The sequence below is a fragment of the Tympanuchus pallidicinctus genome, unplaced genomic scaffold (assembly GCF_026119805.1).
Source record: "Tympanuchus pallidicinctus isolate F22 unplaced genomic scaffold, pur_lepc_1.0 scaffold15, whole genome shotgun sequence".
Taxonomy (NCBI): domain Eukaryota; kingdom Metazoa; phylum Chordata; class Aves; order Galliformes; family Phasianidae; genus Tympanuchus; species Tympanuchus pallidicinctus.
In genome coordinates this window covers 36,720,017-36,738,653 of record NW_026294669.1, presented here as the reverse complement: position 1 = coordinate 36,738,653, position 18,637 = coordinate 36,720,017, and the positions used below count along the sequence as shown (strand labels likewise).

The 18,637-nt window shown below is 42.1% G+C and overlaps 1 protein-coding gene across 8 annotated transcripts in view; it reads right to left on the bottom strand.

Annotated features, from left to right (window-relative positions):
• The window catches only part of ADARB1 (adenosine deaminase RNA specific B1), a 78,775-nt gene that overhangs the window by 11,545 nt on the left and 48,593 nt on the right, over window positions 1-18,637 (bottom strand). For all 8 annotated transcript variants that reach the window (XM_052674539.1, XM_052674540.1, XM_052674537.1 and 5 more), the window contains 4 exons: window positions 17,670-17,784; window positions 13,350-13,518; window positions 12,706-12,854; window positions 11,642-11,810 (listed from right to left, as the gene is read on the bottom strand). In XM_052674539.1, coding sequence (XP_052530499.1) covers window positions 11,642-11,810; window positions 12,706-12,854; window positions 13,350-13,518; window positions 17,670-17,784 — 602 coding nt within the window. The remainder of the gene's footprint in view (window positions 1-11,641; window positions 11,811-12,705; window positions 12,855-13,349; window positions 13,519-17,669; window positions 17,785-18,637) is intronic.

The window sequence follows — 18,637 nt, the reverse complement described above, 5'->3', positions numbered from 1 at the left end:
AAATGTCTAGATGACCTGGGGACACGGTTTAGTGGGCTATATTGGTGGTAGGTGGACAGTTGGACTAGATGAGCTTAGAGATCTTTTCCAACCTCAATGATCCTGTGATTCTATGATCCTCAGTCAAACAGTAGCTGGTGCCTCCAAGATACCTGACAGCGGACAAACCATTCATCCCACAGTGCAAGGATTGTGTCTGCAAGACCTCAGTACCTCATCACTGTAAGGGAAAGTTCACACTTTAAATCCTAACTAAACTGTCCGCATCCTGCTGCCAAAGAGGATATTTGTACTTGGCTGCAATACTCATGGGCAGGATGAAAGCAGTCTCCACGCACATATACTCTTGGCCTACTTCAGCTGTTCCACAGATTCCAATAAAAAATCCCTGTCTGCATAACTGTGATCTACACTGGACCAAGTCTAGCATACATAGAAGCAAAATACTGAAGAGTTTTTGTGTCTATATTAATCTGATCAGGTTTTAGCTCCCAATCTGTACGTGACTATCGTATGGAACGCTTTAAAACCTCAGTGTCCTGTACAGTTTCCACTGTACTCTCTTTTGAAGTATACTTGCAAACAATTTGGCACTATTAAAATTGTTTAACTGAGTACAACTGCAACACCCAGACAACTGGATTCACAAGCAGAAGGCAAGTTTTTTTTTGGTGTTTAATAAAAAATAAAAATAAAAAACAGCATAACGGAAGTTCTTGTGCTCATATAGACTGCCTGTCCTTACCAAAATGTACATCCTAAACTGTCTTACAAAGTGTCCCTAAGAAAAGAGGACTATGTTAACAGTGTACCTTGTATCTCGTCCTTGGAGGGCATGGCTACACATCATCATCAGTTCAGCTAGTAACTGTATAGTACAACTGTTTCATTACTTTGAAAAATAGAACTACACATTTTGGCTTGCAAAATGTTGAAAAAAGAGTAGAACAAAAATTGTACCCCAATGAAACAATTTATTCACATATTTTTACTAAGGATGAAAATGAAAAAAGTGTGCATTAGCTTACTCACCTGTCATTAAAAGTTTGCCCTGATGTATGAATAAAAATACTGTACTAACTAAAAATGAAGTATATATGTTACATTGAATAAAGACCTATTTTTTTTGATGGTGAAAATGCATAAAACAGTCAAGCATAACATTAAATGCATCAAGAGAAAACTATTGCTTTCTAGACACCCTTCTCTGGATCTTGCCATGACTAGAGGAACAGAGGAACTTCAAGTGCCAAATCAACTGCAATAGTGTCTTGATATTGGCAGCGTTATCTACAAGAAGCATAGAGAAGCATGTGGACTACTAACACAGGCAGATAATATTATGGAAGAAACATCTGGAGTAAGTATTGCAAATTAGGTTCCTACAGTTCTATCTGAAGTTTACAGACATACAGTTTAAGCCCCTTTTGGTTAGGCATATCAGGTTTTATTTTTCTTGAACAGTACTTGAGTGATGGATAGACATTTTTTAAAGGCCAGAATATACCTCTGGCTCCCTAACCCAAACTTTTGCCAGTTCCTTTGCCTGGCTTCCATGTTCAATATTTCTAGAGCATGTGTTTTCTTGCTTTCTTCCAGCTCCCACACCCAGCCATCTGTGGCTGGCACAGAAAATGACAGCTGAAGTTTGAATCTTTCAAAATCTAAAATGAGAGGAGGAGTTTGGATACTTAGCTTCTGCAAGGTGAACTACACAAACCTGTACTACAGTTGCTATCCTGTAGTAACTGCCCATGCCTCTGGTTTTGCTGGAATGAGCTTTTTCACCACTACCACTTTGGTGTATGCCTACTGGATTCAGAGCAATTGGCTGCTGCAAGTACAAGGTTTGCAGAAAACACTCAAATGTGCAAAGCCTTAGGCTCTTAAAATCTATTGGCTGGGGTTGGATGACGGTTGAGTTTATAGCATTTGCTTTAGATTTCAATTGTTTCAATGAAATAATATGCAATTATCTAGAGAAATACATCATACTTTTAGAAACTGGCAGTGTCTCAGATAAACGCAAAACTTAAAACAAATTTTATACATTACAACAGTGGCAGAAAGGAAGGATTACACAGACACTTTCTTGTTCCTATTTAGGCTGCACCTCTTTCTGGCTAACAAGAATTTCTCACTCCCATTAGTACATACACTAAAACCTCCTCTACAGATAGATACATCCTGAGAATAAGCCATACCAATACAATGCATCCATTTTCAAAAAGCCACAGGCCTACTGAAACCTGATATAGTAAAACTGACTCATCCCAGTTCACAAGCAGGACTTGTCAGAACATTTGTCAACTATCAAAAGCTACCAATTTAGTACTACAATTTACGGAAACCACAATTTCTTTTGAAGTGAATGGAGTCGTAGGTGACTCTCTTCTGAGAGGAACAGAGGGTCCGATATGTCGGCCTGACCCTACCCGTAGGGTGGTGTGCTGCCTTCCTGCGGCCCGGGTCAGGGATATTTCTAGAAAACTCCCCAGCCTTATCCGCCCCTCTGATTATTACCCTCTATTGATAGTTCAGGCTGGCAGTGATGAGATCCCTGTTAGAAGCCTGAGGATTATAAAAAATGATTTTAGGAGACTGGGGAAGTTAGTTGATGGAGCGGGCACACAAGTGGTGTTTGCCAGTATTCCCTTGGTGGCAGGGACGAGCGCTGAGACGACCAGGAAAAGCCATCTTGTAAATGCATGGCTGAGAGGCTGGTGCAAGCACAAGAATTTTGGGTTCTTTGATCATGGGGTGGTCTACTCAGCATCTGGCCTGAGGTCTGCTGATGGGAATTGTCTGTCTCCAAAAGGGAGACGGATACTTGCCCAGGAGCTGGCGGGACTTGTAGAGAGGGCTTTAAACTAGATAGGAAGGGGGAGGGGGATAAAGCTAGGCATGCTAGAGAGCAGCCTGGGGAAGTGGTATTGGGATTAGGTGAGAGGCAAGGGGCTTAGCTGAGGTGCGTCTACACTAATGCACGCAGCATGGGCAACAAACAAGAAGAGTTGGAAGCCATTGTGCAGCAGGCAAACTATGACCTAGTTGCTATAACGGAAACGTGGTGGGATTGCTCCCACGATTGGAGTGCTGCAATGGATGGCTACAAACTCTTCAGGAAAGATAGGCAAGGAAGGCGGGGTGGCGGTGTGGCTCTCTATGTTAGGGAATGCTTTTATGCTACTGAGGTTATGACCGGGGACGATAACGTTGAATCCTTATGGTTAAAGATCAGAGGAAGGGCTGACAAGACAGGCACCCTGGTGGGCGTCTGTTATAGACCTCCAAATCAGGATGAAGAGACAGATGAGGTATTCTATAAGCAGCTGGCACAAGCTGCACAGTCGCCTGCCCTTGTCCTCATGGGGGACTTTAACTTCCCTGACATATGCTGGGAGTACAGCACAGCACAGAGGAAGCAGTCTAGGAGGTTTCTGGAATGCGTAGAGGACAACTTCCTGATACAGCTGGTCAGAGAGCCCACGAGAGGAACTGCCCCACTAGACCTGCTGTTCACAAACAGGGAAGGTTTGGTGGGAGATGTGGAGGTTGGAGGCTGTCTTGGGCAGAGTGATCATGAAATGATAGACTTCGTGATTCATGGTGGAGCCTGGAGGGGGAATAGTAAAATTGCTACCTTGGACTTCAGGAGGGCGGACTTTGAATTGTTCAGGGGACTAATAAGGGGAGTCCCCTGGCATTCAGTCTTAGCGAGTAAGGGGGTCCAAGAGAGCTGGTTGCTCTTCAAGAAGGAAGTCTTAAGGGCGCAGGAGCAGGCAGTCCCCCTGAGCTGCAAAATGAGTCGGCGGGGAAGAAGACCGGCGTGGATGAATAGGGAACTGTTCCTGAGGCTCCGGGAGAAAAAGAGAACCTACCGCCTGTGGAAAGAGGGACAGGCCACTCAAAATGAATACAAGGAAGTTGTTAGGATATGTAGAGGTGAAATCAGAAAGGCAAAAGCCCAGCTTGAATTTAACCTAGCCGCTGGGGTGAAAAGGAATAAGAAACTCTTTTATAAATACATTAACAGTAAGAGGAGGACAAAGGAGAATATCCACTCTTTGCTGGATGAGGCTGGGAATGTGACCACTGAGGATAAGGAAAAGGCGGAGGTTCTGAATGCCTTCTTTACGTCTGTCTTTAAAAGTCAGACCAGTTATCCTCAGGATACTCCTCTCTCTGACCTGGTAATCTCGGCTGGGGAGCACACGAACCCCCCTGTGATTCTGGAGGAAACAGTCAGAGACCTACTAATCCAACTGGACTGCCACAAGTCGATGGGGCCAGATGAGATCCACCCAAGAGTGCTGAGGGAACTGGCGGAGGTGATAGCCGAGCCGCTTTCCATCATCTGTCAGCGCTCCTTGTTGGCTGGTGAGGTCCCAGAAGGCTGGAGGCTTGCCGATGTGACTCCCATTTATAAGAAAGGTTGTAAGGTGGATCCAGGGAACTACAGGCCTGTTAGCCTGACCTCGGTGCCAGGGAAGGTTATGGAGCAGATTGTCTTGAGGGAGATCATGCGGCATGTGCAGGGTGACCGGGGGATCAGGCCTAGCCAGCATGGGTTCGTGAAGGGCAGGTCCTGTTTGACCAACCTGATCTCCTTCTATGATCTAGTGACCCATCTGGTGGATGAGGGAAAGGCTGTTGATGTGGTCTACCTAGACTTCAGCAAAGCCTTTGACACCATCTCCCACAGCATTCTTCTGCAGAAGCTGGCAGTCAGAGGCTTGGATGGATGCACTCTTGGCTGGGTAAGGAGCTGGTTGGAGGGCCGGGCACAGAGAGTGGTGGTAAATGGAGTCAAATCCAGCTGGCGACCGGTTGTGAGTGGTGTTCCCCAGGGGTCGGTGCTGGGGCCTGTCCTCTTCAATATCTTTATTGATGACCTGGATGAGGGCATCGAGTGCACCCTCAGTAAATTCGCAGATGACACCAAATTGGCTGGAAGTGTGGATCTGCTTGGGGGTAGCGAGGCCCTACAGAGGGATCTGGACAGGCTGGAGAGCTGGGCTGAAGCCAATGGGATGAGTTTCAACAAGGCCAAATGCCGGGTCCTGCACTTCGGCCACAACAACCCCAGGCGACGCTACAGGCTTGGGGCGGTGTGGCTGGAGGACTGCATAGAGGAAATGGATCTGGGGGTATTGATTGATGCTCGGCTGAACATGAGCCGACAGTGTGCCCAGGTGGCCAAGAAGGCCAATGGCATCCTGGCTTGCATCAGAAACAGTGTTGCAAGCAGGAGCAGAGAGGTGATTGTTCCCCTGTATTCAGCACTGGTGAGGCCGCACCTCGAGTACTGTGTCCAGTTTTGGGCCCCTCACTGCAAGAAAGATATTGAGGCCCTGGAACGTGTTCAAAGGAGGGCAACAAAGCTGGTGAGGGGTCTGGAACACAGGCCATATGAGGAGAGGCTGAAGGAGCTGGGAATGTTCAGCCTGGAGAAGAGGAGGCTCAGGGGAGACCTCATTGCTCTCTATAACTTCCTGAAGGGAGGCTGTAGTGAGCTGGGGGTCGGCCTCTTCTCTCGTGTCATTAGTGATAGGACCAGGGGGAATGGCTTCAAGCTGCGGCAGGGGAGATTCAGGCTGGACATGAGGAAGTATTACTTTTCAGAAAGGGTGGTCAGGCAGTGGAATGGACTGCCCAGGGAGGTGGTGGAGTCACCGACCCTGGGGGTGTTCAAGGAAAGACTGGATGTTGTGTTGAGGGACATGGTTTAGTGGGAGCTGTTGGGAATAGGTGAACGGTTGGACTGGATGATCTTTTAGGTCTTTTCCAACCTTGGTGATTCTATGATTCTATGATTCTATGACTGTATAGGTTCACTCTAAATCATGAAGTGCAGAGTACAGAGTGCAAGTTTCATTACAAAAAATGTTGATAAATTCAGCTTTTCTACCAAGCAGTGAAACACCTAAAAATACAATTTTTTTCTTCACATTAGTATATAAGGAGCATGAGAAAAAGGTTGAGTAACTGAAGCTGCGTAAATCAAGTTTGCAAACTCAAATCTTCCTGTGCTCACACTGAATTTCTAATACAGAAAGGAACCTTTCCACTGCAGTTCCACACTGCACCAGACTGCATGCAGATCCTGGCCATGGAACAGTGCTCAGGTACAGCAGTTTGATGGCTGGAGAAAGGGGTAATGGAAGAAAATTCTCCACCACTAATTCAGTAATTTAAATATCTTCTGCAGCAGCCATGGGCAAAAATACAAAACTTCCACATAAAATGACTTAATCCTTGGTCCAAATCTGATTGGCAGACCAGAGTGAACCAGACCCAGGCAATACCTTTTCTCAACATCAAAATAGGAGAACAGCACCACATTAGCAATACAAAAAAAAAGCGCAACAAAGCACAACATTAAGCAGAAAATGGCTGCTGCGTTATGTCAGCGGAAATACCGACATGTCTACAGGCTCATATATAAGAGTTTCATGGAAGACAGCCTCAGCAAGCAAAGAGACATCCTCCTGTGTAAAACTTTTTGCAGGAAGATTTGTCTGTCTGAGCATAAAAGATATGCCTTGTGCGGCATATTTTGATGATATTCACTCATATGATGTTCTGAATGTTCTGATTTTAACTTACCACAAGAATCAAGAGATCTTCTTTCACAGGCTTTATAAAATTTCAAGCTACATGGACATTCTAAATACCAGTTTTTATGCTGATACAAAGCACAAGCCACAGTTCCAGTCTGTCAAATAGAGCTGTCTCAAAATTTTGAGTCGAGTGTCTCAACGTCACTACAGTTAATGTAGATTTGTTCAGTATCTAAGAAAGGCCATTTTTATTTGCCTGAACAGCTCTCCATCAATGAGATGGCTGGCAAATGCAAGAGAAGCTAGGGCACCCTGTGCAGACAGGGATACCCACAGTCAAGTAGCACATGATATCCCTTCACCTTTCCTCTGCAGTTCCAGAAATGATGCACAACACAAGGGAAGGCAACCTGACGTGGTGCCAGTAAGCTCAAAGGATTGTTTACTTGTACTAAACTGACTCTGCAATTCTGAGCAGACTTTTGTGACACAGAAGTTCCTTCAGACGGTCACTGAGTAATTTATGGCTATACCAGAGGCTCACTAAGATGTTGTAGAACCACAACTATGTTTGATGGGGCACCTCATTTTCTAAAGTTCTTCTAGTAATTATTAAAAAAAAAAAAATTAAGCATAAAAAGGTAAATAAAAGCAACATGTAAAAATCACAGCTCTCTTTATTCCTCAGGTTGGAAAATTGATCCAAGAACAAAAACTTTCCGAAGACAACGGTTCTGCTGAGGAGTTTGAATTAATTGCTGATAGCCTTGAATTTATTTACAGGTATCATTTCCACAGAAACTACACTACAATAGATACAAAGAGCACAATAACACTACTTGACAGAGCACATTCTCAGCTACAAAACACTATTTTTCAACATAATCACTATCATTAGCTATGCATTTGCACCAGCCATGAACAATAGTCTGCATGCGTGTCAGAACCTGCACCAGAAGTGGCCTGCTGTTGCTACTGCTGAAATGCACTACCCACCACCCCACTGTGCTCACATCTGCTGTTTGTCTTCATAAACATTCAGCAAGCATTAATGAATGTCAGTGGGTGCAATTTTTTCCTCGAGGAGGAATTTAATAGCACACCTTTGTTTCACATACATTTCCATGTCAGATGCCCCTCTGCTGCCATCTGTCACACAGCATCAAAATGTAAAGAAAATAGTGGGAAGGTTCAACATCTACTGCCATATTACCACCATCTGCCTCTGACACCGTGGGCCAACATCATAAAATAGGAAGCATTACTTTTGGAGCAGCCCTTGTACATTCACCACTTACAGATGGAGCAAGATGGAACAAGCAGAGCTGATTTCATTCACCTAACCCCTCTCTCCTCTCTATCCTTTCTCTCATGTGTAAACCTGATTTCTCTTTGCTTTCTGAAGAGATTAACTCGGTCTCTATGATCAGTCTTCCCTTCTTAAGCCACGGAAAGGCAGCAACATCTTCATGTACAGCAGTCAGTATTTTTCTTCAGGTGGCGTAGTCACCACAATTTACATCAATAAACACAAGTCCACAGTCTTTGACAGCAGCCCTTCCCAAAAGCATCTTTCTACTCATCCCAAGGTCAGATTTTCAACTACAGACAATAAGATTTAACTTCACTTGCAGCTGAGCATCCAGGCTGGCCACATACAGCTCTGATTTGTCCCAGTGTTTCTGGTGTTGTTTGGATCTGTGGCATGCTACTAAGCCCATGTCACTGGTTTGCATGGTTACATGATGATACACACTGGGTGGTGGTTTCCTACCTCTTTCTCTGAGGTTTTTAATCTAGGTATTACACAGCAATCACATATCAAAAGCAAGGCATTCAAATCAGCCACGTGGACTAAGGCCTGCTCAGAAGAAATGTTCTTCTTAGTGCTGTTCAGAAAGCACACCAGCTCTGCCATGGAGCTTTCCATTCAGAATAACTCAGAAACTCAAAAAAGGCTCCAAAGGCAGCTGCTGAACATACAGCCTTTAGTGAGCACACAGAGAATTTTCTAGTTGTTTTTGTACCACCTCATCAGTCCCCACCTAGGTGGTGGGGTCAAGAAGGAGAAGCCATCAAGGGAATAAACAGAAAGACAGAGTTACAAACTTCCATTTGGATTTTACATTGTAAATAGCAGAAATCAAAGTCAGTACGTAGGTATGTGATGTTCTTGCACAGCAAAGAAGTAATATTTTTCCCTCTTCCATGGTAGAAGAGCACCAATGACTTCCCCTTTACACAACTGAACCACTTCTCAATTAAACCACTTCTTAAGTGATCCCAGAGCCTTCCTAGCAAGGAAATAGGGTAAAAAAAGCAATTTAAGTCTTCTTATCAAGACAGCAATTTGAATGTTTGGTGAGAAATTAAATAACTGTTTATTTGAAGCCAAAAAGCTTCAAAAGAATGCAGGTAAAAAACATCAAAAAGGACAAAAATATGCATAATGAAGTAACATGAAACAAGCTGGGGATCTTTTTTTAAAACAAATGCATGCATGCCACCAAACCGGTATTCTTGTCATAGAATAAAGTTGCTCTGAAATGTCACCAAGACACTGGGATAATCCCGTTCAAATGCTCCTGAGCCAGATGACAGTACATTGTTTTACCTACACAGGCCTGTTGCTGTTTTCCACAGCTTTTTACATGGTGAAATCATTAAGGGTTAGAGTTTAGCACCCCTCATTTCCTTTCTGCCTAAAGCACAGCTATCAATCTCTTGACTTTTTCTCTTTTTTCTGCCTTTCCCAACACAAGCAGAAAGTGATTTCCAAGGAGGTGACTTAGGGAGAAAAAGGGATGCTGAATATCTGCCACCAGCTAAGGAAGAATGAGGTGAGCTGAGCTAGCTGGAGCAAAGCAGCAGATTCAAGAGCTGTTTCACACGTGCTACCTCAGCCCGTGGCACAACACAAGCCCTGGCTTGAGATGGCTAAGCCTGCCAGCGTACAGTCAGCCCAGGATGCTCATCCACTCTTGCATTAGATCTCACCCATTACTAATGGTGGGCTTGGCCCATCATTGTAATGAGCAGCAGTCACTGGAGAAATTCTACTTTTTAGCACTTCTTTGCATGATAAAGAAGCTCAGCAAAAATTTTGCAGGTTTCTCGGATCTTCCTACCCTTCCTACCCTTCTAGCAAGGTGCTAGAAAGCACACGTTAACAAAGCACTCGGAGGCTGAAAATAATAGCTTGGCTTATGCATATAATCCACACAGAGAGGGCTGTTCATACAGAAAGAGTCTTCCTGCTCTGGATTGCCCATGTAATCCTCCACACAGTACTTAACCACGTGTTTTCCAGGCCGGCACTGTGAACCTTTGGGAAACATCAGTGGAAGCACACTGGGCGATGGCGTTCTGGAGTACTGACTGCTGGAAACTACAAAGCAATGCATTCTTTCAAATTTAAATGGACAAAACATGGTCATAAGTGTCAGGGAAATGTAAAAAAGAAAAAAGTAAAGAAAAAAAAGAATATGAAAATTTGGGCCTCCTTACCCGTCATACAGTCTTTGTTCTGTGTCAAAGGGTTCTATTTGCTTCCTTCACTGGCACAAACAAAATTATTCCCATTTGCCCCAAGGACAGTTGACAGCTAGCTACGCAAGCGAGAGATGGATTCTGTTCTGCATCACACAAAATCAACAAAATAGTCAAATGTGTTCTAGCTCAATAACTGCCTTCATTTTTTATTTTCACTAACAGCAATGATGATGCGATAATAGAAGTCAATGAATGCAGCTTGAATACCACATTGGATGGTTAGAGGAAGCCATTGATACGAAGCTGGGAAACCGGTGTTGCAAATTATTGAAAATATTATTAAAAAAATTTCAATGTCACTTTTGTAGAACTATTTCTCAACAACCTACTGCCCTAGCTTGTGAAAGGCCTTAATCATTAATGTTGGAGGGATTCATACTAAAGTAAAATGTCTTTCTTCAGTGGGGATGATTACTTGAGACAAGACTAGAGGAGAAAAGAAATTACTTAAAATTCATCCTGTACTTTTTTTATTTGGTGTACACAGTTCATAATTAGTTCAAATATATCTTTCAATGTTAAAATATACTTAATAAATTTTGCATCAGACTTTGACTAGACAGAACAGCACAGCTATTTTACTTACAAAACAACTGAAATATATTCAGCCAAAAAAACTTGGTATTTCCTATCTATTTCACAAAAAAAAAAAAAAAAAAAGAGTCTGCACAAACAGACTCATTTTTAAAAAATTACAATTTTCCAGCAGCTCTCCTAGATTTCTGACACTTTTTTTAAGGATACTACTTCTCAATTTGATGGGCTATCATCTGTCCATTCCCAATTTAAAAAAAATCTTTCAGTCTCTCAATATTTCGCTCTCAATAATGACAAGAAAGAAGGTACTGGATAAAATATAAATAAAAGGACTCGTACTGGAAACAAAATATTTAATTACAGTAAAAATACTGAAACTAAAATTTAAATAATTATGAAGTTAGAAATTAAAAGTGCCTGTCAATTAACTGGACACATATATACATACTTATACATAAGCATATACATATACTATATATATGAACTATACTTTGTTTTTTTATTTATACTTTATATATATTTATACTTTTATAAATACTCTCTCTATTACAATAGTAAAAATCTAAATCTGTCCACGGAATACATATGTCCCGTTGGTACACAAGGCTGTACACCACCAGAAGATTTAATTCAAATTTAACTAAAGTAATGTATTTATCACACCCTTTTGCTAAGGCTATGTTGGGAACAGGAGGGAAAAGGAATTCCTCTGATATTTTCCTTTGATAGAATTACAAAACAAAGCTGTCATGACTTGGAGTACCTGAAATCATACATAATGTTTTCATCTCACTTCTGAAGCTAGCAGGAGGTCTGACACCAACTGCTGGTGAAGAATCAGAGCTTTATCACTGGAATTGCAGACATGCTACAGATAAGCAATGAAAGCAATCAACAGCCTGCGCATTCATTATAGCTGCCATGCATCCCTCCTGTCTTACTCAGCAATAAAAGGCAACAGTAGAAAAAACAGTTCTTTAGTCTCTCACCTTGCTATCTTGTCACTGCATGACATAGTAAGTAGCCTTTCTCCTTGCAACACTCCATCCCATGTCTGGATGGTGGTAGTAGAGCGCACAGGGATCGTCCCTTCCCCAGATTCTATTTTTGTTCGTAGCTGTCCTCTTGCTTTGCGGTTTGGATGTCTGTCCCCTTGATCTAAATGACAAAAGTTACTTACAATCAACCAAGAAACATTCTCAATTTTACGTAGAGCATTAAATGAGCATTAAATGAGTCTATTAAAGTCTGCATAACAATTTCTATCATTACATTTTAGTTACAGCAAGACATGCAAAATGTCTTCTAAAACTGCAATAAAACCAAGCTCTGCATTAGGAAACATGGTCAGCAGGCACTTCTAAAATAGTGTTTTTGGCATTTTAATATTAAAATGAAGTCAATTAACAGATCAGGACTGAGAACAACCTTTAAAAATAGAAACACTGAGATGGCTAGATTAGTTTAGTAAGAATGCTTGCTGAATCACTGGCTTATCCTTGCTGGCAATCAGATTCTTGAAGACCACAGAATCACAGAATCACAGAATGGCCTAGGTTGAAAAGGAGCACAGTGCTCATACTGTTCCAACCCCCTGCTATGTGAAGGGTCGCCAACCAGAGACCAGGCTGCCCAGAGCCACATCCAGCCTGGCCTTGAATACCTTCAGGGATGGGGCATCCACAGCCTCCTTGGGCAACCTGTTCCAATGCCTCACCACCCTCTGGGTGAAAAACTTCCTCCTAATATCCAACCTAGGCCTCCTTTTTCTCAGTTTAAAACCATTCCCCTTTATTCTAACACTATCCACCCTTATAAATAGCTGTTCCCCCTCCTGTTTATAAGCTCCCTTCAAGTATTGGAAGGCCAGTATGTGGACCATGTGGATGATCACCCTGTATCTAAATTCTACAATACAGTAAGAACAGCTCAGATCTTTGACTAATACACATCTGCACTAAAAGGAAAGAAGATGCCTGAATTTCAACCATGTCACTTCCACATGTTCAAATAATACTTTAAACACCAATACTATAATGTTATGCTGTCGTACCCTCTTGTGCTGCTTCATGTGGTGAGAAAATTCTAGCATCTCCACAAGGAGACGTGCTGATATAGAGATGGAACTGCACATTCTCCTTCAGTTTAAAACCGCCTCGCTCTGATTTGATAAAAATGGATTTTTCCTGATCATCTTTATTGCTGAAACAGAGAATACAGCTTAAGTCAAAAGGAAAGTTAATACATAAACAACATAGGCTGCTCAGTCCTAACAGGCATTAAAAACAAACACAGGATGTCTGGAAATTTTGCAGTGTAACTCCAACAAGTTATTACAAAATGAAAAGTCAATGGAGAAGATAAATAGAGAGTCCTTTATGTTATCACAGTGGGGTTTGGAGACTTCTCAGAAAACAAAACAACATCACACTTTAGACTACTTGAGATGACTTTGATTTATATGTTTACCTTCTCAGGATTGACAGTGAACCAAATACAGGCTCTGTTCATGTCAAACTTTAGAATAAATGTCATGAGTTCTCAGTTAAACATTCTAATGCAACAAGTGGTACTTTACACATCAGTTTGTTTCAGCGGGGCAATCTAGAACAAGTATTTTACACTGAAATCATTCAAAGATACATTTTTGGCAGCTTTTCAATTGAATGAAGCCAGCTTATCTTCCCATAAGCTTACCTTAGATAAAGCTCGAGTTGTGTATACAGAAATTTAAGCAGGCACCGGCGGGATATAATTTCTGCATGGCAATCATTTAATGCAAGACCACGATCACTCATATATTCACCATTAATGCATTTTGTTCCCGTAGAAACACTTATTACCAGAGCATCTTTGACATCCGTACCTGGAAAAACAAAATGTTAGAAGATACAATTAAAATCACAACCTAGCAAGAGAACTTCCTGTAGAATTCACACAAGGTTCTTTTTTACTCTGTTCCTTTTTAAAATAAAAAAAAAAAAAAATTCTTATGATTCTTTCTCATTCTTTCTTAAAAGCAAAAGGTTTATACAGACTTATCCAGTATGGCCTACGGTTCTTGAGAGTTCAGGTAAGGTTCTTGAGAGTTTTGGAGTTCAGGTAAGTTAGAAATTGAAACATGAAAGGTAGAACTAGAGAATGAAGGAAGATTGAGTGTTAAGCCACTGCAGAACTTATCAGCAGTACAGGACTTCCTGAGATGCATTCCCTGATGTTAAATTGGCACAACAGAATTTAAAAATATTTTCTGTGTTTTCTATACAAACAACTACCTTTGTCATTAAATTTTAAAAAAAGTCAGCTCCATTAAGAGTTGAGAAAGATAGATCAGAACCTTACATACATCCATCAAAATAAAGAAAATTACACCATAAAGTGGATAGCCCTACCAGCTCTCATTGCTTATGAAATAAATATTCACTGAAGTACAGCCTTGACAAAAATGGATGAGGCCAGCTGCCCCATCTACTGCAGGTGGAAAAGTGGGAAACCAGTTCACTGATCCAACACAGAACAGCTGTGCAAGGGAGTCCAGGCATCCTCCAGATACTGAACTTACTTATGAGAAGCCTGTTTCTAACTCCATGTAAAGCGAGTTCTTCAGTTAATCAAAATGCATTTACATGTTAACTAAGTCTGGATTCTTTCGGCAAATGTCTTTTCTGGTAATCTTGGACACAGATACAATACAACCTTGATAAATAGGATGAAATTTAAAAAAAAAAAAGAAAAAAGAAATACAGTTCTACAGCATGTTCTTCATGATTGGTCATCATTATGAATCACAGAACCACAGAATCAGAATGACTTGGCTTGGAATGGACCTTAAAGTTCACCCAGTCCCAACGATTGCCATGGGGTTGGACCTCTACCCATGGGGCACCACCCACTAGCCCAGGTTGCCCAAAGCCTCATCCAGTCCGGCCTTGCGTACTCCCATAACTTCTATGTAGACTGTTCCAGTGCCACACCAACTTCATTGTGAAGAATTTCTTCCTTATATCCAATCTAAACCTCACTTTTATTGATTAAAACTGTTACCTCTTGTCCTATCATTACACTCCCTGATAAAGAATCCTCCCCAGTTTTCCCGTAGGCCTCCTTTTAAGGACTGAAAGTCTGCTATAAGGTCTCCCCAGATCCTTTTCCTCTCTATCAGTTTCTGATCAGATGGGCTTCCGGAAATATTTTGGTGTCTTAACTCCTCACACACTTGGAATCTACCTGGAATACAAAGTCATCAGTGATGGAAGACATTCACAGTCAGCACTTTAAATCATCCAGAAGACAGCAGAATTTTTTACAAGCTTACATTTAAGGACCTGTATTAAAAACACAGTACTTGCTTTTATGGATCATATAATATTTCATGGAAACTAGGGATGTCAGAAACGTTAGGCTTCAGCCCTCTGAAGTTAGAGCTGCAGCTCTCTGATCATCATTGTGGCCCTCCTCTGGACCTGCTCCAACAGCTCCAGCTGTTTCTTGTGTTGCAGGCTCCAGAACTGGATGCAATACTCTGGGTGAGGTCTCATGAGAGCAGAGCAGAGGGGCAAAATCACCTCCTTCGTCCTGCTGGTCACAGAATCACAAAATCACAGAATCACAGAATTGTAGGGGTTGGAAGGGACCTCCAGAGATCATCGAGTCCAACCCCCCTGCCAAAGCAGGTTCCCTACAGCAGGTCGCACAGGTCGGCATCCAGGCAGGTCTTGAACATCTCCAGAGAAGGAGACTCCACCAACTCCCTGGGCAGCCTGTTCCAGCGCTCCGTCACCTCACTGTACAGAAGTTCCTTCGCACATTTGTACAGAACTTCCTATGCTGCAGTTTCCAGCCGTTTCCCCTTGTCCTGTCTCCACTCACCACTGAAAACAGGCCTCACCATTCTGCCCCCCACACCTTAGATATTTATAGACCTGGATCAGGTCCCCTCTCAGTCTTCTTTTCTCAAGGCTGAACAGACCCAGTTCACTCAGCCTTTCTCCACAGGAGAGATGCTCCAGGCCCCTCATCATCTTTGTGGCCCTCCGCTGGACTCTTTCCAAGAGATCCCTGTCTGTTTTGTACCGGGGAGCCCAGAACTGGACGCAGTGCTCCAGATGAGGCCTCACCAGGGCAGAGCAGAGGGGGAGGATCACCTCCCTCGACCTGCTGGCCACGCTCTTTTTAATGCACCCCAGATTGCCATTGGCCCTCTTGGCCACAAGGGCACACTGCTGGCTCATGGCAACCTGTCATCCACCAGGACACGCAGGTCCCTCTCCGCAGAGCTCCTCTCCAGCAGCTCATCCCCCAACCTGTACTGGTGCGTGCAATTATTCCTCCCCAGATGCTAGACTCTACACTTGCTTTTGTTAAACCTCATCCATTTTTTTTCTGCCCAGCTCTCCAGCCTGTCATGCTTCTCTTGATGCAACCTAGCATATGGTTGGCCTTCTGGGCTGCAAGTGCACATTGCTGGCTCCTGTTGACGCTTTCATCAATGGACAACCCCCAGATCCTTCTCCTCAGGGCTGCTCTCTCAAGCTATTCTCCACCCAGTCTGTATTTGTGCTTGGGATTGCCCCAAACCCGATGCAGGACCTTGCACTTGGCCTTGAAGTGCAGGGGGTTGGCACAGACTCACCCCTCAAGCCTGTGCAGGTCCGTCTACTTAGCATCCCTTCCTTCTAGATAGCATCCCTTCCCACTAGATAGCATCCCTTCCCTCTAGATAGCATCTCTTCCCTCTAGCGTGTATCACTCAGCTTGGTTTCATCTGTGAGCTCAGTGGTGCAGTTGGTCAGAAATGGTCAAAACTACAACGTTTACTTCAGTCATACTTGTAAGACTTCTACAACAGTCAATGTTGCAGAATTACTTTGTGATCTTGTGGCTTCCTTATCTTGCTTTGCTCCTACAAGCAGCTTTTGCTTCCCTATTAAACTTCCTCAAGACTTCTTACCTTCCTTCCAACTTCTCTCCACTCCCTGAAAGAGGGCACTGAGTGAGAAGCTGTGTGGGTGTTTGGCTGCTGGACAGGGTCAACCCAACCAGAGATATCTGGCAACATGGCTTGGGCCAAAGGTTCCCAGGTCACAATCTTGTTCTAGAGTATGCATTACTTTCTACCTTAACTAGCACCCTCAGAACTCATAAATGAAATTGGAAGGCCCCTACAAATATCTCCACATAAGGAAAGGGCTAGCACTACCCAAGAAAATAGAAGCTAACATGCAACCCAAAAGAACAAGTAAAAAGCTCACAGCACATAGCTGCATAAAGGCCATCCAAAAGAAATGTCACTGTACATTTATCACTGATCTTGGTCTGATTTGTACAGCTTAGTGGAGGCACCTCATGACACACACAAAATGAAGTGCCCACTGCAAAGGATCAGTTGTACTGAAGAAAAAGATAAACATTAACCTAAGGAAAATTCAGAGACAGAATTCAGTTTAGGATAAAGATTCCCTGTTCTCAGTGTTCAGGCAGAGCACGTATCTCAGGACAGCAATCAGAGACCTGTGACAATACTACTATTTGCACTTGCATACTAGAAGCAGCTGCTGAAACACCAGGTGCTTTCTTTTTCACCAGAACAACTGAGACACAAAACACTTAGAATGAAATGCAGCACAATTTACTAAACAAAGTGCAAAATTTTAAACACTTGGAAAGCAAGCATAATATCCTACATAACACGCCAAAAACAAGGATGCCACCTGTGTGAACAATGTGATGAAATGTATTTTAGACTTACTTTCAAAAAATTTCATACTTCATTCTAAAAAGTACTTTAAAGAGATCTATTTTGTAGACCGTGAGTTACCTCAGAAACCTCAACTACACAGAAGACAGCAACTCAGGAAACAGACTAATCATCTTTAGCCTATATTTAGTGCACATTCCAGATTAAACAGTAAGCATATACTTCAATATTGGTTGACAGAAAAAAAAAGAACATAATTTCTTAGAATACAAACAAAGCTTTGGTGTTTAGACAGTTAAAACAGTATTTTTTATCTTTACCTGTTGTCATGACAATTCCAGCAAGGACTTTTCTACGTGCATGTGGAGAAGTGAAATTTTCTGTCAAATCACAGAATTTATCTACAACCAAGCGTGCAACAGCATCAGCTAAAACCTGTTGGATCACACAGAAATGCACATTAGAAAATTAAACAACCTTTAAAAAAATACAACAGTGCTATGTTATAAAGATCTGCATTTTTGAATGATTCAACACAACAGATTAAAACTGCTTGCATTGTCCGTTTTGAAACTAGGCAAAGATTTTGATGCATCTTCAGTACATCAAGGAGGGCCAGGTGTAAATTTCAGGCACATTGAACACTCTTTATATGTCATAGAGTTCTGTGTGCTTCACACCTTTTAAAACAGGGTCACACAGCCCTAAGACAAGCATCAGAGTATCTAATGTTCATGATATTATGAACACCTGAGGCTTAGCAGAACTGAATAAACAGATGGGTCAATATTTTCATGCTCAAACCTCAAAATACATCATTTCAGCATCAACACTGGACTTGACAGGAAGAATTCAGTGTAAAACCCAGCCTCTTCAAATCGACATGGAAACCTTTTATAACAGTCAAATGAACTACCTGGCTACTACGTACTAAGAATTAATTTCTTTTCAACTTTTCTTCTTTTTTAAAAACAAGATATTTGCAAATTTAAGAGAGGCACTTGTATAGCATACCTGTGTCTAAATTAGGAAGACTTATCTCTTTCACCTGAAGGAAAACTTGCAAATGGAGAATAAACTCTGAAAGAATTCAGGAGACTGTGTGACTTCATCTTCCCAGAACAATCAAGAAATTAAGAAAATTCCAAGTTAACTGGGTATTGTAGACTGGGGATAAAAACATATGCTTAAAAAATACAGAAATCTCATCTCAAACTATTGGAAGAAGAATCCAATGTATTAAATTAGACAGAAGAAGGCAAAAGAAATGGTGGAAAAACTGAAACAA